The 27,374-nt window shown below is 41.7% G+C and overlaps 1 protein-coding gene across 1 annotated transcript; it reads left to right on the top strand.

The window, feature by feature from the left end:
- The first annotated feature begins 9,072 nt into the window (after window positions 1–9,072).
- On the top strand, window positions 9,073–26,916 carry COA7 (cytochrome c oxidase assembly factor 7). The gene is made up of 3 exons (XM_040470262.1): window positions 9,073–9,261; window positions 12,687–12,827; window positions 25,641–26,916. Exons 1-3 carry the CDS (start codon window positions 9,156–9,158, stop codon window positions 26,087–26,089), a joined length of 696 nt encoding a protein of 231 aa, XP_040326196.1. The 5' UTR covers window positions 9,073–9,155; the 3' UTR covers window positions 26,090–26,916.
- Window positions 26,917–27,374: the final 458 nt, after the last annotated feature.

Here is a 27,374-nt window from a genome sequence, read left to right as displayed (position 1 = left end):
TTTGAAAACCACTGCTCGATACCAATTTCTCATTTATTCATATCAGGTAAATAGAGTAGAAGTTAATATCCAATAGTAGATGAGGAAAATAAGGCCAGAAAAGTAACACAATTTGTCCAAGTTCCCATAGCAAGTGTGGGATTCAAAGATAGTGTGATTCTAAAGTCCTTATCACTTTTTTTTTTTTTAATGTTTATTTATTTTTGAGAGACAGAGACAGAGCATGAGCAGGGGAGGGGCAGAGAGAGAGAGGGAGACAGAGAATCCAGGCTCTGAGTTGTCAGCACAGACCCTGACACAAGACTCAAACTCACGGACCTCAAGATCATGACCTGAGCTGAGGTCGGGCACTTAACTGACTGAACGACCCAGGCGCCCCCCAAAGTCCTTATCATTCTTAATAAACCTTGTTGACTCAGATGATGATATATAGGCAAGAAACACAGAGGAAACCAGAGGCAGAGAGGAGAGAGGATATTTGTCAGGAGGAGGAGAAGATAAAGTTGGAAAGGTTACCATCCAATTTGCTTCCCTGAAGGAACATTAACTTGCTCTGTGCCCTGGGCCAAGCCCCTTCCTCTCTCTGGCTCCCAGTCCCCTTCTGTATAAAGCAGGAGCCTTTCCAGCTTGAAGCACAGCCAGGGCGCCTCAAAGACAGGAGAGAAGGAGAGGTGGCATTGAATCCTGTTCTTGCTTGCATCGTGCTGGCTCGAGGCCAGGCAGGTCAGGCGGGGACTAGGTGATGTGCAATCACCACTATTGAAACGCGAGTCTGAGCAGCGCTGGCACCTGTCATGGCGTTTCCCTGATTTCGGTGGGAAGGATTCAGGGAGGGAGTGCTGTAGGCTGTGCAGGGACGGGCTTGGGGGATTGACCGGCCACAGCAGGAAGGGCAGGGCGCCTCCACGGCTAACCCACCCGGTGCTAAGGGGCCACAGGGGACCTGCAGAGAACAGAGAACTGGTGCCCTAGATTAACCCCAGAAAGCCTAATCGTCAGGAGCCTCCTGACATCCGAAGCTGTACCTGCAGTGGCGGACAGACGGCTGGTCACAAGCACCAATCCCAACCCTTCAAAGTGACCTCACAGCCAATGTGATTGGTCCGGTCATTTCTGCCCTGGGCGAATCCTGTCAGCTCTCAGATACGTAATCTTTGAGGAAGGGTTGCGGGCTGTGTGACCTTGAAGAAATCGCTTTACTTCTCTGAACCTCATTTATGAAATGGATATATTAATATCTATCCTGAAATGACCCATAAGACTGTGAACATGTCTAGGGGAGACATCATGTCTTTAAAAATGTTTTTATTATTTTGCCTGCTTACAAAAATAATATATGATTATCATAAAAATAAAGATGGAATACAAACACTGAAAGTCCTCTGTATGCTATTCCCTTCCTCCTTTCCAGCTCATAGTTAACTATTAACAGTTCAGGGTATTTTTCCTCGTTTTTTTTTTCTTTTTTTCTTTTTCCCTATAAACATAAAAAGGCTATTTTTTATTAGATTTTTTTTAATTTTTAAATTTTTTAAATTTATTTTTGAGAGAGAGAGAGTACAAGCGGGGGAGGGACAGAGAGAGAGGGAGACACAGAATCTGAAGCAGGCTCCAGGCTCCTAGCTGTCAGCCCAGAGCCCAACGTGGGGCTCGAACTCATGAGCTGTGAGATCATGACCTGAGCTGAAGTCAGACGCTTAACCGACTGTGCCACCCAGGCACCCCTGTTTTATCTATTTTTGAGAGAGAGAGAGAGAGAGAGAGAAAGAGAGAGAGAGAGAGAGACACCATGAGCATAGGAAGGGCAGAGAGAGAGGGAGACACAGAATCCAAAGCAGGGCTCTGAGCTGTCAGCACAAAGCCTGATGCAGGGCTTGAACCCATGAACTGTGAGATCATGACCTGAGCTGAAGTCGGACACTCAACCAACAGAGCCACCCAGGTGCCCCTGTTTTTCACTTAATGCATTTGAACATCTTTCAATGTTGGTATGAATAGACTTACTTATTGTTAATGTCTACATTGAATTCAAATCCCCTATTTTTCGATATTTATTTCTATTGTAACAACAGCCCCAGCAACGACAACAAAAAGTGCAGCAAATATTTATTTTTATGTAAGAGTTTCTGTAGGATACATTCTTGGAAGTTGAATTTCTAGGTCAAAATATAAATTTTAATGACACCAGAAGCACAAGCAACAAAAACAAAAATAAACATGTGGGATTATATCAAACTAAAAACTGTCTGCACTGGGGTGCCTGGCTGACTCAGTCAATAGAGCATGCAACTCTTGGTTTTGGAGTCATGAGTTCCACCCCCATGCTGGGCATAGAGATTACTAAAAATAAATAATATTTTTAAAAAGTGCACTGCAAAGAAAATAATCAACAGAATGAAAAGTTTGTGGGAGGGAATGTTTGCAAACCAGATATTCGATAAGGGGTTAATCACCAGGATATGTGGGAAACTCCTACAACTCAACAGCAGAAAACTGATAGCCTGATTTTAAAATGAGGTAGGGATTCAAGAGGACATTTCTCCAAAGATGTACAAATGGCTGATAGGTATAAGAAAAGATGCTCAAAGACACTAAACATCAGGAAAATGTAAATCAGAACCATAATGAATATTGCCTTATCCTGGCCAGGATGGCTATTATCAAAAAAACAAGGGGGGAGTGCCTGTGTGGCTCAGTTGGTTGAGCGTCTGACTTTGGCTCAGGTTATGATCTCACTGTTAGTGAACTTGAGCCCCGCGTTAGGCTCTGTGCTGACAGCTCGGGGGAGCTTAGAGCCTGCTTCGGATTCTGGGTCTCCCTCTCTCTCTGCCCCTCCCCCATTTGTGTGCATGTGCGCGCACACACTTGTGCGCACACACACTTGTGCACGTGTACTCTCTCTCTCAAAAATAAATAAACATTAAAAAATGTAAAAAAACCACGACAACAAGAGGGGCGCTTGGGTGGCTTGGTTGTTAAGCATCTGACTTCAGCACAGGTCATAATCTCATGGTTCCTGAGTTCGAGTCCCACATTGGGTGAGCTCAGACCCACTTCAGGTAAAAACACGAGCCCCAGGTGATCTCCACTTTTCTCTCTCTCTCTTTCTGCCTCTCAGTCACTTGTGCCCTCTTCCTCTCTCTCTCTCAAAAAAAAAAAATGCTTAATGGGTACTGGGTGGCTCAGGTGGTTGAGTGTCTAACTTCGGTTTAGGTCATGATCTTATGGTTTGTGAGTTTGAGCCCTGCGTTGGGCTCTGTGCTGACCGCTCAGAACAGGCTCTTGGATTCTGTGTCCCCTTCTCTCTCTCTCTGCCCCTCCCCTGTTCACACGCTGTCTCTCTCTCCCTCTCTCTCTCTCTCTCAAAAATAAAAAATAAACATTAAAAAAAATTTTTAAAACAAAACAAGACAAGAAGTTTTGTTGAGGGGTGCCTGGGTGGTTCAGTCAGTTAAGCATCCAACTCTTGATCTCAGCTCAGGTCTTGATCTCAGGGGCGTGAGTTCAAGCCCCACATTGGACTCCACACTGGGTGTGAAGCTTACGTGCAAAAAAATAAAAGAAAAAAAAAGAAGAAGAAGAAGAAAAAGAAGAAGAGGAAACAGAAGAAGAGGAAGAAGTATTGTCAAGGATAGAGAGAAAATGGAAGCCAAAGAGAGAGAAAGATAGGCAAACCAAGAAACAGACTCTTAACCATAGAGAAAAAAATGATGGTTACCAAATGGGAGGGGGGAGGGAGGATGGGCTAAATAGATGATGGGGATTAAGGAGGATGCTTGTTGTGATGAGCACCTGGTGTTGTAAGGAAGTGTTGAATCACTAAATTGTACAACTGAAACTATTATTACACTGTGAGTTAACTAACTGGAATTTAAATAAAAACTTAAAAAAAAAAAAAGAAATTGGAACACTTGCACTCTGTTGGTAGGAAAGCAAAATGAAAAAGCCACTATGGAAAAGAATATGGAGGTTCTTCAAAAAATTAAAAATGAAATTATACTATGACCCAGCAATCTCACTTCTGGCTATTTATCCAAAAGAATTGAAATCAACATCTTGAAGAGATATTAGCATACCCATGTTCATTGCAGCACTATTCACAGTAACCAAGATGTGGAAACAACCTAAATGTCCTTGACAGGCAGACAGATAAACAAAATGTAGACGATACATACAATGAAATACTATTCAGCCTTTAAAAAGAAGGAGGGGTGCCTAGGTGGCTCAGTTGGTTATGAGTCTGACTTCAGCTCAGGTCATTATCCCACGGTTGGTGGGTTCAAATTCTGCATCAGGCTCTGTGCTGACCACTCAGAGCCTGGAGCCTGCTGGGGATTCTTGCTCTCTCTCTGCCCTTTCCCCAGCTCATTTTCTGTCTCTCTCTCAAAAATAAACAAACATTAAAAAAAATTAAAAAGAAGGAAATTCTGCAATATGCTACAACATGGATAAAACTTGAGGACATTATGCTAAGTGAAATGAGCCAGTCACAGAAAGACAAATACTGCACAATTCACTTATATGAGGGATCTAAAGCAGTCAAATTCTTAGACTCACATTGTGGAATGGTGGTTGCCAGCAGCTGGGGAAATGGGGAATTACTAATCAAGGGCATACAGTTTCAGTTAAGAAAGATGAATAAGCTCTAGAAATCTGTTGTACAATACTACAAACTGAACCTACAACCAACAATAATATATTGTGCATTTAAAAATTTATTAAGAGCGTAGATCTCATATTAAGTGTTTTTACCACAATAAAATAAAATTTAAGCAAGCAAACAAAAACATGAAAAATGTGAAGTGGTGGGGCACCTGGGTGCTTCAGTCAGTTTAGCATCTGACTCTTGATATCAGCTCAGGTCATGATCTCATGGTTCATGGGATCGAGCCCCATGTCAGCGTGGAGCCTGCTTGGGATTTTCTCTCTCCTTCTCTCTCTGCCTCTCCTTGCTCACACATGCATGCTCTCTTTCTCTCAAAATAAATAAGCTTTAGAACATGTAAAAAAATTTTTTTTAAATATAAACTGGCTACCGCATATTGCATTCCAATCAGAAATGTACATAAGAGTTCTAGTTTTTTTTTATATTCTCATCAATACTTGGTATTGTTTGTCTTGTTGATTATTGCCATTCTAGTAGTTGTGTAGTGATATCTCAGTGCAGATTTTTTTTTTTTTTTTTTTTTGCACTTCTCCATGCTGGGTGTCTTTCTTTTTTTTTTTTTTTTTTCTTTCCTTCTTTTTCTTTTAGAGACAGAGACAGCATGTGCATGAGCTGGGGAGAGGGGTAGAGGGGGAGAGAGAGAGAGAGAGAGAGAGAGAGAGAGAGAGAGAGAGGGAGAGAATCTCAAGCAGTCTTCATGCCCAGCATGGAACATGATGCAGGGCTCAATCCCACACCCCCAGGATCATGAACTGAGCTGAAATCAAGACTCAGACACCCAAGTAACTGAGCTACCCAGACGCCCCTTTGTTGGATGTCTTTTTGTGTGCTTGTTGCCTCTCCATATGTCTTTGGTGAAACATCTACTCAAATATTTTGTCTATAAATGTTTTCTGGGGCACATGGGTGGTCTTGGTTTCAGCTCAGGTCGTGATCTCATGGTTTTGTGGGTTCAAGCCCTGCATCGGCCTCTGCACTGGCAGCACAGAGCCTGCTTGAGCTTCTCTGTCTCCCTCTCTACTCCTCCCCCACTCACTCTGTCTCTCTCAAAATAAATAAACTTTAAAAATTTAAAATAAAATAAAATAAAATAAAATGTCTTCTTATTGTTGAGTTGTACGAATTCTCTGCATGTTTAGGATCCGAGTCCATTGTGGGATAGGTGGTTTGCAATTTTTTCTCCCACCCCTAAAATATATATAAGCACATTGAAATGTTAATAAATGTTATTGAATTGCTCTCCAAAGAGAAGACATCAATTTACATTCCCACCAATAGTGTATGGGAATGCCCATTTCTCAGCATTCTAACAAACACTAGCTGCCAACCTTTGTTGATCTGAGAGATGAAAATGGTATCATAATGTTCTTAGTTTGCCTTCCTTTGATCATTTGGAGGAGCATCTCATCATATGTTTATTGACCAGTGCTTTTCCTCTTTCAAGAGTTGCATGCTCTTGTTGAAAGCTTGCATTTTTCAATTTTGTATCCCTTAAGCCCTAGCCATTTGCAAGCATCCAGGGAATGTTTGTTGAGTGAATGAAGAATAAATGAGATAATGGATCTAAAGTACTAAACTCATAATTAGTGATCAATTAATATTAGTTGAATCTAAGTCTAGAGTCAGGAGTTGAGTGCTATAATATTCTTCAATTCTTCCCTCCAGGATTTGGGATGGTTATTGTGAACTCTAGGATTCTAAGAAGGCTGGTTTCTCCTTCATCGTCTCACTACGTGTTTTAGAGTAAATCGCTTAACTTCTCTGACCTTCAGCTTCAGCAACACTCTAAACGGTGTCTACGAGCTGTATCCTGCTTAACAAAAAGGGATGTTAGGTAAAAAACATGAGATTAATTTACAAGAAGCATATATTCATGTATTACTTGAATAATTAAATAAGTTTAAAAAGTAAATGTGAACATTTATAAGAATAAGGAGGAATAAATCTACAGAGATAAGGAAAAGACTAAAAAAGAAACTGGCTACCTTTCTGATGACACTAAATTTTCTTTTAAAGGTGTAACTTCATACTTGGCCCAGCCTGTCTTCCATCTTTTCCCCAACTCTCTATCACCCTCTACTGCCCAGGTGGGCTCTTTTTAATGTAGTTCAGCAAATGATTAAGGGAAAAGTATCATTTGTGGCCTGTTCCTGACCTTAGCTATCTACATCATCTTCACCAAGCCTTTCTTTGTTCTTGACCCTATGACTGGCACAAGGGACAAAAAGCTCACAGTGTCATGGGGGACACGGACTTTCATGCCATTATGGGCATAACAAGAAACGTTTCTGGAACAGGAATGACTCTGAGCCAGGCACTCTGCTCAGCATTCTGTATACATGAACTTTTAGTCCTACCAACAGCCACAAAGGATTTTAATTTACAGAAGAGGAATCAAGCTCATAAATGTGATTGGTTGAAGGTAACTACTTAGTAAACATGGGGCATAGATTCTGATTAAGATCAGTCCTCAAAAAAAAAAAAAATCTGTCCTCCAAAGTTAGTCTTTTCCTACTATATTATACGAGAATAAAAAGTGGTGTGGAACACTGGAATGCGCGCATTTAAATTTACTTTGGGAGACAAGTGGCTGTTGCACCTGGGAAGACTACAGGGAAGACTTCTCTCCTCTGATTTGGGCAGAGAAGGGGGGTTAAGGCCTTAAGAGCAGCAGTAAACAGGGACACAAACCTGGGACCTATTCAGAGATCAGAAGGTTGAGTGGGGTATGAGGAAAGAGAGGTATGATATGAAGCTAGAATCACATTGTAGCAGGGCCTTAAAGGCCAGGCTAAGGAAGGTTGGGCTCAAAACCAAAGGTTAGGGTTTCCCTTCTAGGTGTATGTGTACTGAGGGGTCTCCCAAGGTGATCAGGCATATGAGAAACCACACAAAAATGTGGCATATCACTTGGAATGTCAATTTTACTGAAGGGCTTGGGAAAAGACAATCTTGTATTTTCCTATAAAAGATATATTATTATGGAACTTAATGTGAAATCATAAGAATTTTAAAAATAAATTGGGTTGGGGGTGCCTGAGTAACGCAGTCAGTTAAGCGTCTGACTTCTGGCTCAGGTCATGATTCCCTGTCGGGCTGTGTGCTGATAGCTCAGAGCCTGGAACCTGCTTTGGATTCTGTATCTCCCTCTCTCTCTGCCCTCCCCCCCCCCCACTTGTGCTCTCTCTCTCTCTCAAAAATAAACATTTAAAATTTTTTAAAGAACTAAACTAACATAAAATTGGGACTTCAGAAACATTTCCCAGTTATAGGAAGCTGCTCCCTGATAAGGGAGTGGTTGGAAGTAGTCCACTCTCTAATGTCTTTCGGGATAGGTTAATAGAGGAGTCATTGGGGAAGCATTCCTGTAGGTGATGAGAAACCAAGGATTGAGTACCACTGAGGACTCTAGAATAGGGCTGTCTGGGACTTAAAGATGAACTGGATCTGACTGTCTTTGGAGAGCTTGCAGTCCAGGCTTTATGGAACTGATGATTCTGTGCAAGAGAACAAAGCAAAAGCCAGGTGAAGTTTCTCTCCTCTGCCCCATCTCCTTCATATGTTCCTCTTGTACCACATGCACTTTTATTTAAAAAAAAGTATTTATAATGCCACTATTCTCTCACTTCTTGTATGATCTTGGACAAGTTATTTCTCTGGAGCTCAGTTTCCTCATATGCAGAATGGGGATAATAATACCTACCCCATAGTGTCACAATGAGGGTCATAGTGAGAACTAAATGAAAACATGTATAAAATCTCTTAGAATAGAATCTGGAACAAAGTTCAACACTGTTTAAACAGTAGCTATTATAACAGAATTATTACTACAACCTCTGTAGCCACTGTGTTCCAGTAATCATCTCCCATTGCCATTCATTTCTTATGTCATTCAGGTTGCGGGTGGAAGGTGGGGGATAGGTCTGGGAGGAACATACAGATGAACCAGACGTCATGGCACAGACTTATGAATATTGGTTTGTGCAGCTATACCTAACACATAGTAGATGCTCAGAATGCTTGCTGAACAGAATCAACAAATGTCTTCCCACTAAACTGGAAGCTCTTTAAAGGCAGGGACCATACTTCCTAGCTGTTGTATTACTGGAACCAAGCCCTGGGTGAGGCACACAGTAGGCACTTGGAGATCCCTGAACAAACGAATGAATGAATGAAGAAATAAATAACTGCAGGCAGAAAATCATTAGGGCACAAAGCCGGCTCAGAAAAAAGTGTTGCACAAAGATCGTCACCAGTTTTAGGAAAGGAGTGAACATAGCAAGAGACGTGTCGGCCAAACAGCTTGAGGCCTCAATAGCTCAAGGATTTAGGTTCACTGCGCCCCCCCTTCCGGGATACGGGTGAGCGCAGACCTCGGCTGCCCGCCCCCAGGCCCCGCCCCTCCGCTGGCTCACGTGACCGCGGGGCGGGTGTGCAGAAACGCCAGGGGTGGAGCGGCCGGCTAAAGTCGGCTGAGCGAGCAGGGGCCATGGCGGGCGTGGTGGACTTCCAGGACGAGGAGCAGGTGAAGTCCTTTCTGGAAAACATGGAGGTGGAGTGCAACTACCAGTGCTACCGCGAGAAGGACCCGAACGGTGAGCGCCTCCGGCGCAGCCTGGGGACACGTGGGGACGCATGGGGGAGGGGAGGGGGCTAGACGGGTCACTAGCAACCTCTGAAAGAGGTCTGGAAGGGGTCTCCGGCCGGGGACTCGTTGGGACGCGATGGGACGATAACGACGTTGTGTGTGTTGGGGAGGAACAGGTTGGGTTTCTCGAGGACCTGCGGGGATCGCAGCGGCGGCATACTAGGAGGGACAGAGCCTGGAGGCCGGGGCGGGTACGAAGAGGAGTGCTTGGGTGCTGGGGGTAGAGCGATGGGGATACATCAATGAACAGATAAAATTCCCTGTCCTTCTGGAGCTTACATTCTAGTGGAGGGAATTGGACAATAAACGTAAGGAAATACATGAAATCGTGTGTTAGAATCTAGTCATTAGTGCAATGGGAAAAAGGGCTGAGGTATAGGGAGTTGAGGAGGGCGATTTTGAATTAAGGGTCAAAGGTAGTCATTGAGAAAGTTATATTTGAACTAAGCCTTGAAGGTCTGTGAGATCAATGCTAGGCAGAGGTAACATCTAGTGAAGAAAAGGCCCTGAGGCATGAATGTGCCCCTTGTGTTCTGGGAACATTGAGTTGACTTGAGTGTGTGGGTGGATATTGGTGTCCAAAAGAGGTCACCCAGAGCAGCCTGGTGTGGGCTCACCCACCAGGTGAGTGGTTTATAAAGGGGGAAAAAAATGACACTAGTCTTACCTTCCTTTTTTTTTTTTTTTAATATTTTTTCATGTTTATTTTTGAGAGAGAGACAGAGACAGAGTACAAGCAGGGAAGGGGCAGAGAGAGAGGGAGACACAGAATCTGAAGCAGGCTCCAGGCTCTGAGCTGTCAGCACAGAGCCCAACGTGGAGCTCACACATAAACCGCAAGATCATGACCTGAGCTGAAGTCGGATGCTTAACCGACTGAGCCATCCAGGCACCCCACTAGTCTTATCTTCTAATAGCTTGCAGTCTGGTTTCCAGAATATGATATAGCCATTTCTTGAAGCTAACCAACTAACCAGAGTTGCTCTGCAGTATGATGGCTTAATAAGAACCCAGGGTGGTTCTTTGAGGGCTCACCTGTGTCCTAAGAGGAGTTGGAGCCACTGAGGAGCAGGATTGTCGGGAAAGACTTCTGGGGGTAGGTCAGGAGGAGCAGGCAACTGTTGATAATGGAGGAGAGGGTGGGAGAATAGAATGCTGTCTTCTGGAAGGTTGAAGCGAGACTATAGTGTAGTTAAATAAGATTGAAGAGTGAGGTGTGTCAGGCCTTGAATGCCAGGGTAAGGCATTTAGACTATTCTGTAGGCAGTGAAGAGCCGTACATGTTTTTGAGAAGAGAGTTCATGGTAATGTACTCTGGAGAGTATACTAAGCATTGGAATGGGGAAGGGTGGGCATACAAGGACTGGCTGCCGCAGTTTAGAAGTAGAGCCTGAGAGGAGGCAATAGTGACTATACCTACTGTCTTTTGAAGTCCTCATGATCTCTTACCAGGATAACTAAAATAGCCTTCTAACCTCTCTGTTGGCATGCTCATTCCCTTAAAATCTGTTATCTACCTTCAAACTGATAGTTAAAATTTCATTTTGTTCTAGTAAATGCTGTCTTATTAGATTTTTAAATAACAAAACAACATGTTGGTTGTCACCATTACTGGAGTATACCCCCTCATGCATCTTGTTCTTTTATATTCATCTGGGCATATGCAAACATATAGTGGAATGACATTTATTTATTTATTTATTTATTTATTTATTTATTTATTTATATTTACTTATTTTTGAGAGAGAGACAGAGCATGAGCAGGGGGAGGGGCAGAGACAGAGGGAGACACAGAATCGAAACAGGGCCCAAGGCTCCCAGCTGTCAGCGCCAAGTCTGATGCTGGGCTTGAACTCATGAACCATGAGATCATGACCCAAGCTGAAGTCGGATGCTTAACTGACTGAGCCACCCAGGTGCCCCCTGGAATAATCTTTTAAAAATGCAAATTGAATCATATCACTACTCTTCTTAATTTTTTTTTAATATCCATTTATTTTTGAGAGAGTGCGCACGTGCACAAGTAGGGGAGGGGCAGAGAGTGAGGGAGACAGAATCCATAGCAGGCTCCAGGCTCTGAGCTGTCAGTACAGAGCCTGACGTGGGGCTCGAACCCATGAACTGTGAGATCGTGACCTGAGCCGAAGTTGGACATTCAACCGACTTGAGCCACCCAGGGGCCTCTATCACTACCCTTCTTAAAACCCTCCAGTGATTTGCCATTGACCTAGAATAAAATCCTAACTCCTTCCTGTGTTCCACAATGCCCTGTTATCTCGTCCCCGTCTTTCTCTCTTCATTTCCTACCCCTTTTCTCCTCGATCCAGCCACATAATACCTTATTTGTACCAAGCTTATTCCCTCTTTGGGGTCTTTTAATTTATTGTTTCTTGTGCCTGGGACTTTCTGCCCCCTTCCTGTTTTATTGTCTTTAAATCATTAGTTCATTCTTGTTATTCACATTTCAGCTCAGACATTAAAGTCCTTACTAGGTCCTCCCCGATTGCCCAGTCTTGTAACTGTTCCAGCAGTTTGCACAACAAACTATCTTACCCTGTTTTATTTCAATCACATAACATTTGTTACTGTTTAAATGGGTCTTAAAAAATATAAATGCATCTTGCTCACCTATCTACTTATTTTTTTCCCTCCTCTAGAATGTAATTTTTAGGAGGGGAAGTGACTGTAGGCCCACCATCTATAACAGTGTGTGGTACGTGGTCGCACATAGAAGCTCAAATATTTGTTGAAGGAAAATTAATGACATGAGTGTCATTTGGAATGAAGAAGGGATGGGGGAGAGATGTTAAGAAGATACTCACTGGGATTAGAGACTGCTAAAAAGGGAGAGTCTGTTTCCAACTTCTTTAGTAGCTACCATTTCTACTCAGTCTTTGGGCTTCTCATTCTCAGCCTGGCTGAGGAATATAGTCAGGGAAACACCACTTTCTTGCTACTACAGAGACTAGCCCACGGACCCTTTTGGTTTTCGTTGTTTTATTGCTGAACTTCCCAGGAAGTTCCAAAGGTAGCAAAGTTTCAGTCACGAAAGGCAGTGGATCTTTGGCCCTGGCTAACAGGGAGCAGAAGGGTCCACCAGAATGGCTGGTGACTGGTGGAGCCAGAATAGTGGCCACTGTCTCCCCAGACTGTACATTGCTCAGCCCTGGCTAAGGACAGACAATGCCAATTGTAGGAATGGCTGAGCACCACCTGCATTCTTTGTGGTGAGGTCACCTTGCTACACCTCAGGAGGACAGAAAGAAGCTGGTCCTCAATAAAAGACACATTCTGGCCTGCCACACCTCAGCCCTCCCCACTGCTGAGCAGCAACCCCTGACATGAAGAACAGCTCTTGCCTTCTCCTCACAGGATGCTATCGGTTGGTGGACTATTTGGAAGGGATCCAGAAGAATTTTGAGGAGGCTGCCAAGGTATTGAAGTTCAACTGTGAAGAGAACAAACACAGTGATAGCTGCTATAAACTGGGGGCTTATTATGTGACCGGAAAAGGTAAGGTGGTGCCCGCTTTCTTTGGTCATTGTCATTGATGGTAGTACTGGCATGACATCCTGAGCCTCATGCTCAGGACCTCAGGGTCCTCACTGGCCAGGCTGTGGGCAAGCACATTGTGGGAAGATTTGGAGAGAGTTCAAGGGGGAAGAACATAGCCTTTCAAGTTAGGCAGACCTTAGGGAATATTATTAGCAAGAAGTGGGACCTTGACCCATTCACTCTAACTCTGCCTCAGTTATATCACCTGTAAAATGGAGAAAAAATAGTACTTGCTATTAGGTAATATTAAATAAGTATAATAAGATAATGCAGGTAAAGACATCAGCATGTGCCTGCCACAGAGGAAGGGACCAATTATTAATTCTCTGCCATCTGTCTTTTCTCCTCATTCCCTAATTGCAGTTATCACTATAGTACTATAGTAGTGAGTAGTGTTTAAATTATCTATTGCTAAATAAGAAATTATTCCAACAAAGTTGTTATTTCACATGGTTTCTATAGGTCAGGAATTTGGGATCTGCTTAGCTATATGCCTCAGGATCTCTGTGAGGTTGCAGTTAAGACATTAGCCAGGGAGTTGGGGCTAGAGTCATTTGAAGGCTTGACTGGAGCTAGAGTTTTCAATTCTAAGATGGCTCACTCACATGGCTGTTAGGAATGCCTTCTGTTCCTTTCTAGCTCTTATCAGGAGACCTCCATTCTTTGTGACAGGGATCTGTCTGTGGGCTGCTTATGTGTCATTTTGACATGGCATCTTGCTTTCCTCCATAGTGAGTGATCCAAAAGAGTGGGATGGAATCCACGGTGTCTTTTATGACCTACCCTTGGAGGTCACATGTTTTTCATTTCTATCACATTCTGTTTGTTAGAAGTGAATCAGTCCAGTCCACACTAATAGGAGAGAACTAACATCCAGGCTTTTGAAGGAAAGAATAGCAAAGAATTTATGGGCATATTTTAAAAACACCACAAATAGAGAATATGACCTTTGACAGGCAACTTTTTTCGAGGATTGTATGATTCATTGATCTCTTGTTCCCAGGGCCCAGCCAAGCCTGGTTAGAAAGATATTCAGTGAAAGTTTGATGAAGAGGGTGTCTTTTTAATTCTCTGGAGTTGTGTGAACTATTTCTGCTTTCACATGGGACGTGGGGCCTGTGGTAGTCACTATTTTGAAGAAAGTTTAGCGTCAGCAGGAATATCAGCTTCCCTTGATGGAGCAGAGAGGCATTTTTTGACCTAATAATTCTCCTAGTGTCCTTCCTAAGGAAATAACTGGAAATGCAAGTAAAAGTTATGTGAAAAGATACCCTAGTATTATTTATCTGGCAAAATTTTATTTTCATTAACTTACAGTTTACAGGTAATATACAATTTCATTAAAATAATGATTAAAAAAAAAAAACCCTAAAACCTGTGTGCCAACAGTGTAGCAGCTTAGTTAAATAAATAATGTTACCTCCATTGGATGGAATGTTAATTAGCCCATTAAAAAATAATGTTTCTTTTTTTAATGTTTATTTATTTTTGAGAGAGTGCAAATGGGGGAGGAACAGAGAGAGGGAGACAGAGGATCCGAAGGGGGTTCTGTGCTGACAGGCTGATAGCAGCAAGCTTGATGTGGGGCTCAAACTCACAAACTACAAGATCATGACCTGAGCTGAGGTTGGACGTTCACCCGATTTAAGTAATCTCTGCACCCAACATGAGGCTCAAACTCAAAACCCTGAGATTAAGGGTTACATGCTCTACCAACTGAGCCAGCCAGGCATTTTCCCCCACCCCCTTTAATGTTAAGTAATCTTTTTACCGTTTTTTACTATATTTTTCACAAGGACTTTGAATTTCTTATTGAATTAGAGAAAACAAAAGAGGCCCTGAAATTGTTCTCTTATTAGACAAATTGATGCGATTAATGATTGTATATTGACATTTTTTTCTTTTATTTAAAAAAAAATTTTTTTTTTCAACGTTTATTTATTTTTGGGACAGAGAGAGACAGAGCATGAACGGGGGAGGGGCAGAGAGAGAGGGAGACACAGAATCGGAAACAGGCTCCAGGCTCTGAGCCATCAGCCCAGAGCCTGACGCGGGGCTCGAACTCACGGACCGCGAGATCGTGACCTGGCTGAAGTCGGACGCTTAACCGACTGCGCCACCCAGGCGCCCCTTTTTTTTTTTTTTTAATTTTTTTTTTTTGACATTTTTTTCTTTTAGATGTTATTTTATTGAGCACACTTTTACTGTCTTTAGTGAGAGAATGAATTAAGTATGGACGAGTAGAGGGAGGGAAGAAGGACTCTAATACCTGTTACACCTGGGAGAGCTTGAGAAGCATCTTCAGAGAGATATGTAAAATACTATAGAGGGTCAGTGCTGGGAGTGTGTGTTCAGTGTTGACACAGGGGGTGCTGTCACAAAAGAGGCAGCATTCAAACTGGTCCTTGAAGGACAGAGTGTGGTTTGGTGGAGGTGGTAATAAGAGTTATCTCAGGCAAAGAGAAGGTATGTGGGTGTGAAAGAACACAGAGTGTTTAGAGATCAGTACTTAATCCTGTTAAATTTCTCTGGATGTTCAAACCAAAGTGGTCATGGAAGATCCTGTTAGCTGATCTTTGCTACTCAAGCCATTTTGGATTGCTGTTTAGCAGACCTTGGGCCCTGCCATGTTTAAAAGCCAAAACTGTTGACTCCCCCTGCCTAGTTCTGAGCCAAAGAATTTTCCAGTCTTTTTGCTTTTGCTTTTGCTTTTTGTTTTTTGCTTTGCTTTTGCTTTTTGCTAAAAAATCACCCCGTGTCCTTTCTTGACACAGACAGGTTAATAACTCTTTTACCAAGGATAGCTTGGGGCAAGGGAAAGAGTGGGAGGCCAAAGAACCCACTTTTAGACAGTGTAGCATCTGACAAGGCATTTTCTTTCTCTGAGTAGCAATTTCTTTGTTGACAAAATTAGAGTAAGAAGGTCCACTCATACCTTCTTCATAGGATTTTTCTGAGCATCAAATGAGAATAGCTTTGTTAAATTGTAAAATATTTTATCAACGTGAACAGGTCTGGTTGTGCTGCAGAAGTTACTCTGGATTGCACACTTAGAGTGTGCACATCCAAGGAATACGTTGGCCAAATGTTTTCATATAGGAAATCAACTTTGAACTATTGTGAAACAATCTATGTGTCCTATGAAAAGAAGTAGAAGTTAACTCTGACACATATGTCTTTGAGGAAATATTATGGAGCCAATAAAACAGATATTAAGAAGGGTTTCTAATGGGGCGCGAAGAAGGTTCATGATTACAAATGTAAAAAGACCAAATTGGGGCGCCTGGCCGGCTCAGTCAGTAGAGCATGGGACTCTTGATCTCAGGGTTATGAGTTTGAGCCCCATGTTGGGCACAGATATTACTTAAAAAAAAAAAAAAAAAAAAAAAAAGAGCAAACTACATAAAAAACTACATAGTGCTAGGAGGAAATACACCAAAAATTAAGTAATGATGGTCTCTAGGTGGTGGTAACAATAGATGACTTTTGTTTCCCTTCTGTTTAAGAATCTTCAATTTCCTCTTCTAAAAAGTGGGATTGCTTTAGAGGAGGACATGAAAGCTCAGATAAGTTGATGACAATTGCAAATGAATCTTTTTTCTCTAAAAAATTTATGTATGTATGTATGTATGTATGTATTTATGTATTTATGTATTTATTTATGAGAGAGCATGAGTTGGGGAGAGGGGCAGAGGAAGAGAGAGAGCAAATCTTAAGCAGGCTCCACAGTCAGCGTAGAGCCTGATGTGGGGCTCAATCCCATGACCTTGGGATCATGATCTGAGCTGAAATTGAGTCTGATGCTCAACTGACTGAGCACCCAGGCACCCCGCAAACAGATCTTTTATCTCTAATCTAGATTGCTTTTGTGAGCTTCAGACCACGCGTACCTGATTTTTTATTAGACCTATCTACTTAGAATTATCATAGGCATGTCAAACTTAACAAATCAGGGGCACCTGGGTGGCTCAGTTGGTTAAGGGTCTGACTTTGGCTCAGGTCATGATCTCACAGCTTGTGAATTCAAGCCCTGTGTCAGGCTTTGTGTGGACAGCTCAGAGCCTGGAGCCTGCTTCGGATTCTGTGTCTCGCTCTCTCTCTGCCTCTCCCCCGCTTGCACTCTGTCTCTCTTTTTCTCTCAAAAATAAATAAACATTGAAAAAAAATTTTTTTTAACTTAAATCAGATATGGAATTCTTAATTGTTTTTTCTCACCCCAATTTATTATGCCCATTATCTTCCACCTTAGCAAGTGGATCTCTCTCTAGTAGTAGCTAATAGCCAGTTTATCTCCAAAATATGTCTCAAATCTGCCCTCTCTCCCTCTCCTGCATCATTCTTATCCAAGCTACCTTCCTCTCCTGCTTGAATTACAGTTAGGAGATTAATGCAGGTCTCTAATCCTCTTTCCATAAGGAACTAAAATGAACTTTAAAAGAAAAGTTTATTTTATGATAGCATGAGCAAGGGAGGAGCAGAGAAAGAGAGGGAGAGAATCCCAAACAAGCAGGCTCCACACTCAGCATGGAGCCCGAAGTGGGGCTTCATCTCACGACTGTGAGATCATGACCTGAGCCGAAATCAAGCGTATGACATTTAACCAACTGAGCCACCCAGGCACCCCTAAAATGAACTTGTAAAAATATAAACCATGGACACTGTCTTGGGCTGAGCTGTGGTGGATGTTTTTGAGGGCAGCCAACCCATAGCCTGTGCTTTCTGTGGAAGCCTGAGTTGGCCTTTGTAGCTTTCTCCCTCTGTGTCACAACCCAGTCTTCCAATGACACTGCAGTTCACCAGCTGCCCACCTTAACAGATTCAAGAACAAGGGGAAAGACAGTATAAAAATGAGGTGGTGTCAAGTAGAAGTTAATGTGGACCTGAGGAAAGCTAAGAAGGAAGACTAGACGCTGAAAAGGAGAAACGTAAGCTAATTTCCTAATAAATTTACTTCTCCACAACAACCAGGGCAGTGTAAGTTGATCTGTTAATAGCACTGTCAAAAGCATAAATAGCAACAATTTGGAAAGCCACCTCCAGGCTACTCAAGCTGCTAAGAAACTGCTTTCTGGGGAAAAGCAGCCCCCATAGAGAATATCATCTGGCTTGGTTTCATTCCAAAATTTGTGTCCTTTTTGGACAGAATTGTTTGTAGTCCCATTCAGTTGAATCTGCTTGAGCTCTCACTAACATTGCTTCTAGAATATCAGAACAGACCAAGGCTGTGGTAGATACAGGTGCTGTCCCAGCATTCATTTCTCTATTGACATCTTCCCATGCTTGCATCAGTGAACAAGCTGTATGAGCTCTAGGAAACATTGTACGTGATAGTTCAGTTTTCTGAGATTTGGTTTTCAAGTATGGTACATTTGACCCACTGTTGGCCCTTCTTGCAGTTTCTGATATGTCGTCTGTACCATGTGGTTACTTAGGTAATCTTATCTGGACGCTTCCAAATTTTTGTTACAGAAAGGATCCTGTACTCCTGTAGATGCTGTTAAGCAACTTCTTCCTATTTTAGTTCTTCTCCTACATTATGGTGATCCAGAAGTATTGGCAGACACCTGCTGGACCATTTCTTACCAGACTGGTGGTCCAAATGAGCAGATAAAAGTGGTTGTTGAAAGGGGAGTTGTGCCCCAACTTGTAATGCTTCAAAGAGCTCCTAAATTGTCAATTGTGACTTCTGTGCTAAGAGCCATAGGAAGTATTGTCACTGGGACAGATGAACCGACTCATGTTGTAATAGAAGTGGGAGCACTTGCCATCTTCCCCAGCCTGGTAATGAGCCCCAAAACTAATACTCAGAAGGAAGCAGTGTGGACAGTGTGAAACATCACAGCTGGTTGCCGGCACCAGACACAGCAAGTTGCGAATCATGGGTTAATCCCATTTCTCACTGGCATTCTAAGGAAAACTTTAAAACACAAAAGGAAGCTGTATGGGCTGTGACCAACTATTCAACTGGTGGGCCAGTTGAATAGATTATAAATCTTATTCATTATGGTATAATAGAACCACTGATGAACCTCTTAACTGTGGAAGATGCTGGGGTTATTCTGAACACTATTTCAAATATCTTTCAGGCTGCTAAGAAACTAGGTGAAACTGAGAAACTTAGCATAATGATTGAAGAAAGTGGAGGTTTGGACAAAATGAAGCTCCACAAAACCATGAGTTTTATACAAAGCTTCATTGCACTCAACTGAGAAGTATTTCTCTGTAGAAGAAGAGGGGAAAAAAATGTGCCAGAAATTACCTCCAAATGCTATACATTCTCAGTTCAGGATTGCAGATCTGGAACCTTTAACTTTTAGATTGTACAGCTGAGGCAGAAAGGTGTTTGTTGTGTGCTATGTTTGCTATACGTTTGTCTTACTGTTTCTCTACTAAGAAGTCTTTTTATTTTTTATTTATTTTTACTTTTTATTTTATTTTAAAGAGAGAGAGTGCTCTCATAAGTGGGGAAGAGGAAGAGAGAGAGAGAGGGAAAGAGAATCCCAAGCAGGCTCCATGCTCAGTGCAGAGCCTGATGCAGGGCTCAGTCCCATGACCCTGGGATCACGACCTGAGCCAAATTCCAGAGTTGGCTGTTGAACTGACTGAGCCACCCAGGTGCCCCAAAAACTCTTTTTAATTTTTTAATTTTACTTTATTTTTATGTTACAGAAAGAGAGAATACAAGCTTGGGAGAGGAGCAGAAATAGAGAGAGAGCGAGTGCCTAGGTGGCTCAGTCAGTTATGCATCTGACTTCGGCTCAGGATCAGATCCCAAACTGATCTCTCAGTTTGTGGGTTCGAGCCCTGCATCGGGCTCTGTGCTGGAAGCTCGGAGCCTGGAGCCTGCTTCAGATTCTGTGTCTCCCTCTCTCTCTGCCCTTCCCCTGCTCACACTCTGTCTCTCTCTCTCAAAAATAAATAAACATTAAAAAAAAATTTTAAAAAGAAGTAGAGAGAGAGAGAGAATCTTAAGCAGACTCCTTGCTCCGTGCGGATCCCAACATGGAGCAAGATCTCACAATCGTGAGAACATGACCTGAGCCGAAATCAAGAGTCACATGTTTAACCAACTGAGCCACCCAGGTGCGCCCCAAGAATTCCTTTTTTTTTTTAATTTTTTAAAAAATTTATTTATTTTTTAGACCGAGGGAGACAGAGCGCAAGTGGGGGAGGGGCAAAGAAAGAGGGAGACACAGAATCTGAAACAGGCTCCAGGCTCTGAGCTGTCAGCACAGAGCCCGATGCGGGGCTCAAACCCACGAACTGTGAGATCATGACCTGAGCCGAAGTCGGACGCTTAACCGACTGAGCCACCCAAGTGCCCCCCCCAAGAATTCTTTTTAAATGTGGTTTGCTATTATAGCATTTTTTACACTACAGTTATACTTGAACAGTTCCAAGTTATGTATACTGTCTGAAGCTTCTCTTCTCAAATAGGTTTCTTATTTCTGTGTGGAATTTTGTATCTTGCAGTATCCTGTAAATGAAGATTAAATTCCACCCTTTTCTTTAGTTAAAAAGAAAAAAAAGAATATAAACCATAGATTGGATAAAATATATGAAAAACAGGCAGTGTAGTGCTGTGATCCTCAAGAAAAGGGAAACATAAAATGTGAGCCCCGTCCATGGTTACTTTTTCTGCCTGGAAGTTCTTTCCAGACTATCACAGAGATGGAAGCTAAAGAGAGCATGACAATTTTGCTGAACTGATGAGGCAGAAGTCAGAATTTCTGGTGAATAAACCAGTTGGAATTTGAGGGACAGAATGCTAGAGAAGAAAGAAGCTATACTGAGAAGGCACTCAGAAATCCATATAGGAGTACTTTTAGGTCTTTGGCCTAATGTTAAGCAGCACATGCATAGAGGGAGACTGAGAGACCTTCATTGAAAAGCTACTGGGGAGCTGTGAACTGAGAAGAGGTTCCACAGGTTTCACAGTAATGGGAGTGGTTTGAATTCCAACCAGCCCGAGTGGAGAGACATTGAACACTACATTCAACTGAGATCGCCCTAGTAGCAAGACTGTGCTATAATCTGCTCTAACAAAACTTACAAACAAGTGCCATAGGGATTTTGGCTACCAGAACAAAAGTTCAACAACCTTCAAAGGAATATAGCAAAATCCAGATTGAACAAAGTATCATGTACAGTGTTTAGCATAAAATAAGAAATTGCTAAACAGAAAAAAAGCAGTCAACAGAAACACCTAGATATGACAGAGATGTTGAAATTAACAGTTAAATATTTTAAAACAGGTGTAATAGGGGCGCCTGGGTGGCTCAGTCGGTTAAGCATCCAACTTCGGCTCAGGTCATGATCTCACGGTCCATGAGTTCGAGCCCCGCATCGGGCTCTGTGCTGACTGCTCAGAGCCTGGAGCCTGCTTCGGATTCTGCGTCTCCCTCTCTCTGACCCTCCCCTGTTCATGCTCTGTCTCTGTCTCAAAAATAAATAAACATTAAAAAAAAAATTTTAAACAGGTGTAATAAATATTTTTAAAAGTTAAAATAAAATATGGGCATAATGAGTGAATAGATAGGAAATCACATTAGAGAAATTAACGCTTGAACCAAATGAAATCCTACAGTAGAAAAACATAATATTTGAAATGAGAAGTTACTTGACAGGCTTAATAGCAAAATAGACAATTTGAAAGATTGGTGAACTTGAATATAGGATTATAGATATTACCCAAAATGAAGTGATGAGAAAAAAAAAATAGCCTCAACCTGTAGGAGTCAGTATTCTTCAACCTAACACATGTATATCAGAGTCCCAGAAAGAAAAGAGATTGGGGCAAAATATGTATATATTTGAAGAAATAACAGCAGAAAAATTTCCAAATTTGATGAAAAGTATCAGTCTGCTGATCCATGGCACTCACTGAACCCAAGGAGGATAACCAATGAAATTATACCTAGACACATTATTACCAATTTGGTGAAAAACGAAGATAAAGAGAAAATCTTAAAAGCCATCAGAGAAGGACACCCGGGTGGCTCAGTCAGTTGGGTGTCCAACTCTTGATTTCAGCTCAGGCCATGATGGGTCATGGGATCAAGCCACGTGCTGGGAACTCTCTCTCTCTCTCTCTCTCTGTCCCTCTCTCTCTCTCTGCCTCTCCCCTGCTTGTCTCCCCATGTGGACTCTATCAAAAAAAATTTTTTTTTAATTTTTAAAAATTAAAAAAAAAAGGCAATCAGAGAAAGACTTTGAAGGGAATAGTGGTGAGAACAACTCCTGACTTTTCATCAGAAACAACATAAGCCAGAAGACAAAACAACATCTTTAAGGAATGAAAGAAAAAACTATCCAACATGAATTCTACTTTAGCAAAAATGTCTTTAAAAATGAAGATAGGGGCACCTGGTGGCTCAGTCGGTTAAGCGTCCAACTCTTGATTTCAGCTCAGGTCATAATCTCATGGTTCATGAGATCGAGCCCATGTCGGCTCTGCACTGACATCATGGAGCCTATTTGGGATTCTCTCTCTCTCTCTCTCTCTGTCTCTGCCCCTCCCCCACTCTTGCACATGTACTCTTTCTCAAAATAAATAAACATTAAAAAAAATAAAAATGAAGATGAAATAAATTCATTTTCAGATAGACAAAAGCTCATGGAATGAATCATTAGCAGACCTGCACCACAAAAAATGTTAAAGTTGTTTGGATTGAAAGCAAATGATAACAGATGGAAACTCAGATCCATACATAAGAATAAAGCACATTAGAATATGTATGCAGATATGAGACTTTTTTCCTCATTTCTTAATATCTCTAAAAGACTGTTTAAAGCAAAAATAATGGCAGTGTATTGTGAGGTTTATATATAGAAGTAAAATTAAAAAGTATACGTAGAAGTAAGACATAATAGCAATAATACAAAGGATGGAACTGTGGTAAATGAATAAAAATGTATTTTAAGATTCTTACATTATATGTGCAGTGGTATAATATTTGTGGTAGATTGTGATAAATTAATGTTATATGTTCACTAGATAAGTCACTGAAGAGGGAAGTATAACTAAAAAAACAGTGATAAGAATGACATGGATTATTAGAAATACACAATTCAAGGCTCAGCTGGCTAAGCATTCAACTTCAGCTCAGGTCATGATCTCATGGTTCGTGGGTTCGAGCCCCGCATCGAAATGTGCTGATAGCTCAGAGGCTGGAGCCTGCTTCATATTCTGTGTCTTCCTCTCTCTCTGTCCTGCCCCCACTCATTCTCTCTCTCTCTCTCTCTCTCTCCCTCTCTTTCTCTCTCTCTCAAAAAATGAATAAACATTTAAAAAAATTCAAAGAAATACACGATTCAAGGCACCTGGCTGGCTGGGTTAGTGGAGTGTAACTCTTTATTTAAAAAAAAATTTTTTTTTAACATTTATTTATTTTTGAGACAGAGAGAGAGCATGAACAGGGGAGGGTCAGAGAAAGAGGGAGACACAGAATCTGAAACAAGCTCCAGGCTCTGAGTTGTCAGCACGGAGCCCGACGCGGGGCTCGAACCCACGGACTGCGAGATCATGACCTGAGCCGAAGTCGGACGCTTAACCGACTGAGCCACCCAGGCACCCCAAGTGTGACTCTTGATCTCAGGGTTATGGGTTTGAGCTCCACGTTGAATGTAAAGATTACTTAAAAGTGAAATAAAATCTTTAAAAAAAGAAATACACGATTCCAAAGAATGCAAGAAAGGAGAAAAAACAAAAAGCATTTGGGACAAATGGGAAATAAATAAGATTATAGATATTAACCCAACTATAATCAACAATTGCATTAAATGTAAGTAAACACTCCAGTAAAACGCATAGATTGTTAGGCTGTGTATAAAAGCAAGACCTATATCCTATTTAGATATAAGGTGGCACAAATACACTCTTTGAACTGAAAGAACTCAGGGGAAATAGAATCTGTGTATGAGTTTTTCTGGAAAAATCTATTTGATAACCAATAAAGAAGTTAATCAAAAGAAACAATTCAGGAATGGAGAAGCTCTAATGAAAAGACTGGTGATGAGTGGAATCCATTTAGAATGACTATTGGGCTTATTAGGTTACTGAATAGAATGTAAATAATATAAACCTTTAGAGCATAGAAACACCACAATGTTTCCCGGACACTTATTATGTGCCAGGCTCTTTGTAAAAACGCATTTAAGCTTCTAACATATGAAGTAGGTACTGTTTTCCTTATTTTACAGGTGAGGAAAATGGAGGCTTATAGAGGTTAAGTAACTTGCCTAATGTCACACAGCCAGCAAGGAATGGAGCCAGGACTGGAGCCTAGGTTTTCTGGCTACAGAGCCCAGGCTTCTGTTAACCACTGTGCTATGCTGTCTTCCTAAATTAAAATAATAGAGAAGTAACAAAAGTAGAGGGCGGGGGAGGAAAGATGGAAGGAAATGTGAGACACCAGTATCCTCACCTTTTATAGTTGTGAGTTAGTACTTCTTAGATTTAGTTAAGGGGCACCTGGGTGGCTCAGTTAGTTAAGCATCCGACTCTTGATTTCAACTCAGGTCATGATCTCATGGTTCGTGTGACTGAGCCCCACATCAGGTTCTGCGCTGATAGCACGAAGCCTGCTTGGGATTCTGTCTCTCTCTGCCCCTCCTGTGCTCTCACACATGTGAAATAAATAAATAAATAAATAAATAAATAAATAAATAAATAAATAAATAAATAAATAAACTTTAAAAAATAAAATTAGCATATACAATCCAATTTTTCAAAGTACATATGTCTATCTAGCTGTCCATTCAGCCAGCCAGCATGTAATCTGAATATATACTACAAAGCTAACTGGAATGGTATTCTCTTAATGATAATGATGGTTATTTTTAGGTGGTAGATTTGGAGTGATTTCTTTAAAAAATAATGTTAAAAGATAGTGTTTGTATTTTTTGAGAATGAGTGATAGTACATAGGGATTTGAAATTTTCCATTAAAAAGAAAAATCTAAAAACTAAAGAGAAAATTGAGCCGTCACCACCATTGCTTAAAATCACCCATTAGCAGTTTCCCATAATTTCTAAGATAAAGTACAGGATCCTTAATAAGATGCGTCAGACCTGTGATCTGACCCTTACCTGTCTCTACAGCCTTTTTTCCCTAGCGATTTCTGGGTTCTAGACATATGAACTTTTTTTCTCTTTGTATCCTATTCCTCCTGCTTAGAACAATTCTTACTCCATTTTTTTTTCCTTCTTTTTTTCCCCATTATATTACATCTCAAATATCACTTCTTTGGGGAGACTTTCCTTGATCTTAACCTGGTCTAGGTCAGAGCCATGATACATTCTCATTGCATCCTGGACTTTTCTTCCAAATGCTTGTCACACTTAAAATCATACATTAGGTTGTGTGGTTGTTAAATATCTGTTTCATTAGATTATAAGGGTAGGGACTGTGTCTGTTTATTCCAGAACCTAGAACAGTAGTTGGCAAATAATATGTATTCAATATACATTTAATGAACATTTAACAAAGTGCTTATAAGATCACATGTTCTCCCTATAATCCCATGAGGTAGTTCTTATAGTCCCCACCTTTCACCTCCTTTAGGGGTGGTCTGCCTCATAAGATATCATTTGAACAAAGATTCCAAGGCTGGAAAGTCTTTGTGCTATATACCAGGCCACCTTCCTTTCATGCTGCCTTAGCTCAAAATGTATGAACTTTATTCAGGAATTAGTCTCTAACTTTGGCCTCAGACATGCAGGTTCTGCCCTGGTTGGGTTTATTTTTTTCTTCCCTTTCCTTCCTCCCAGGTGGACTGACCCAGGACCTGAAAGCTGCCTCCAGCTGCTTTCTGATGGCGTGTGAGAAGCCTGGAAGGAAGTCTGTGGAGGCATGTCACAACGTTGGTCTCTTGGCACATGATGGACAGGTCAATGAAGATGGCCAGCCTGATCTGGAGAAGGCCAGAGACTACTACACAAGGGCCTGTGAAGGCAGCTATGCCTCCAGCTGCTTCAATCTCAGTGCCATGTTCCTGCAGGGTGCCCCTGGCTTTCCCAAGGACATGGGCCTGGCATGTAAATACTCAATGAAAGCCTGTGACTTGGGCCATGTCTGGGCCTGTGCCAATGCCAGCCGCATGTACAGGCTGGGGGATGGTGTAGATAAAGATGAGGCAAAGGCCGAGGTGCTAAAAAACCGGGCCCGGCAGCTGCACAAAGAACAGCAGAAAAATGTCCAGCCTTTGACATTTGGGTAGTGTGGCCCATGCTTCTAAGTAACACACAGCTTGAGGCTGGCACCTCTTATGTCTTACATAGCCCTTGAAAGTCAACCTGCTGGAGCAGGAAGACTTGGGACTTAATGTCAGTAGCTCTGGTTACATAGACCCATTACCCCAGAGTCTCACCTACTAGGTTGTAGCCTGAAATGTTTATTTCAGTCAGTATTCTTTCATCTGTTGTGTTCTGTGAAGACACACACATTTATGGGATTTTATGTCTCAGAGTCTGTGCTCTGTGAAAAAAGGCAAACTAGAGAGCAGTAGAGACTGGGCGGGGGGTGGAGAGGGGAGACAAAGAGCAGGAAGACTCAGCAGCCACAGTGCCTGAAGGAATCAGACCTTATTATTATCATTATTATTATTTTAGTTGGGAGGGCTTGAAAATCAGAGTCTTGACTTACATAATAGAGGGCTTGAGGAGCTAAGAACAGTTAAATAGTCACGACTTCCACCCTCTGACTTATGTAATCATTGGTGTGGGCTTCCTTTTTGCCTTTAGAGTCAGAGCTTCAATAAATTCTTAGAGATTGGGAGGGATGTGCAGCATAAAAGTTAAAGGTCATTATGCTTCAGGATTGCCAAAGAGGATGAAGTATAAGCTGTGCTTTAGCGGAGGCATCCACAGTTGAAAATTAGCATCCCCAGTCCACTCACCTGGCATTGCTCATCATGCTGAAGGACAGATTATTCCCGAGGCAACTTCACCTAGGGATTTGTAAGCAAAGGTTTTGTGACACATTTTGTCCCTCAGAACTGGATCTTTTTAACTGTCTCTGTGAATAAACTATTGTGATTGATTAGTAGTTTGTGTTACTAGTTTTTCTCCAGATTCTGGGTAGGGTAGAGATGTTCTTTGTGGTGGTTTTTCTTTTAAGGTAAACCTTTGCCTTTTCTATTATCTTCCTAACCCGTCACTAGGGGGCAAGCTTGTCATTTTCCTGCAATAACAGGACTGGTCTGTCACCACCTACTGTTTCTGAGCTTCCAGTTTTGCAGCTGTTCTACAAGGAAGGCATGCAATGTAGATGAAGATTTGTAAGCTCGGCCTGCCAGTTTCTCAAGTTGATGGAGGAAAGGGACTTTCCCAGGAGCAGATAAGTTTTAAAAAGTGAGTTTATTTTTAAAATGTGAAGTAGTTTTTGTTTGGTTTAAAATAAACTCTGTAAGCCAACAAGCATATGAAAAGATGCTCAACATCGCTAATCATTAGGGAAATGCAAATCAAAACCAGAATGAGATAATTATCCCACACTTGTCAGGA

This window comes from Herpailurus yagouaroundi, unplaced genomic scaffold (genome assembly GCF_014898765.1).
Source record: "Herpailurus yagouaroundi ecotype Mexico unplaced genomic scaffold, PumYag 77, whole genome shotgun sequence".
NCBI classification, from domain to species: Eukaryota; Metazoa; Chordata; class Mammalia; order Carnivora; family Felidae; genus Herpailurus; species Herpailurus yagouaroundi.
Note: the sequence above shows the minus strand (reverse complement) of the source record. Positions and strands in the feature narration are given on the sequence as shown.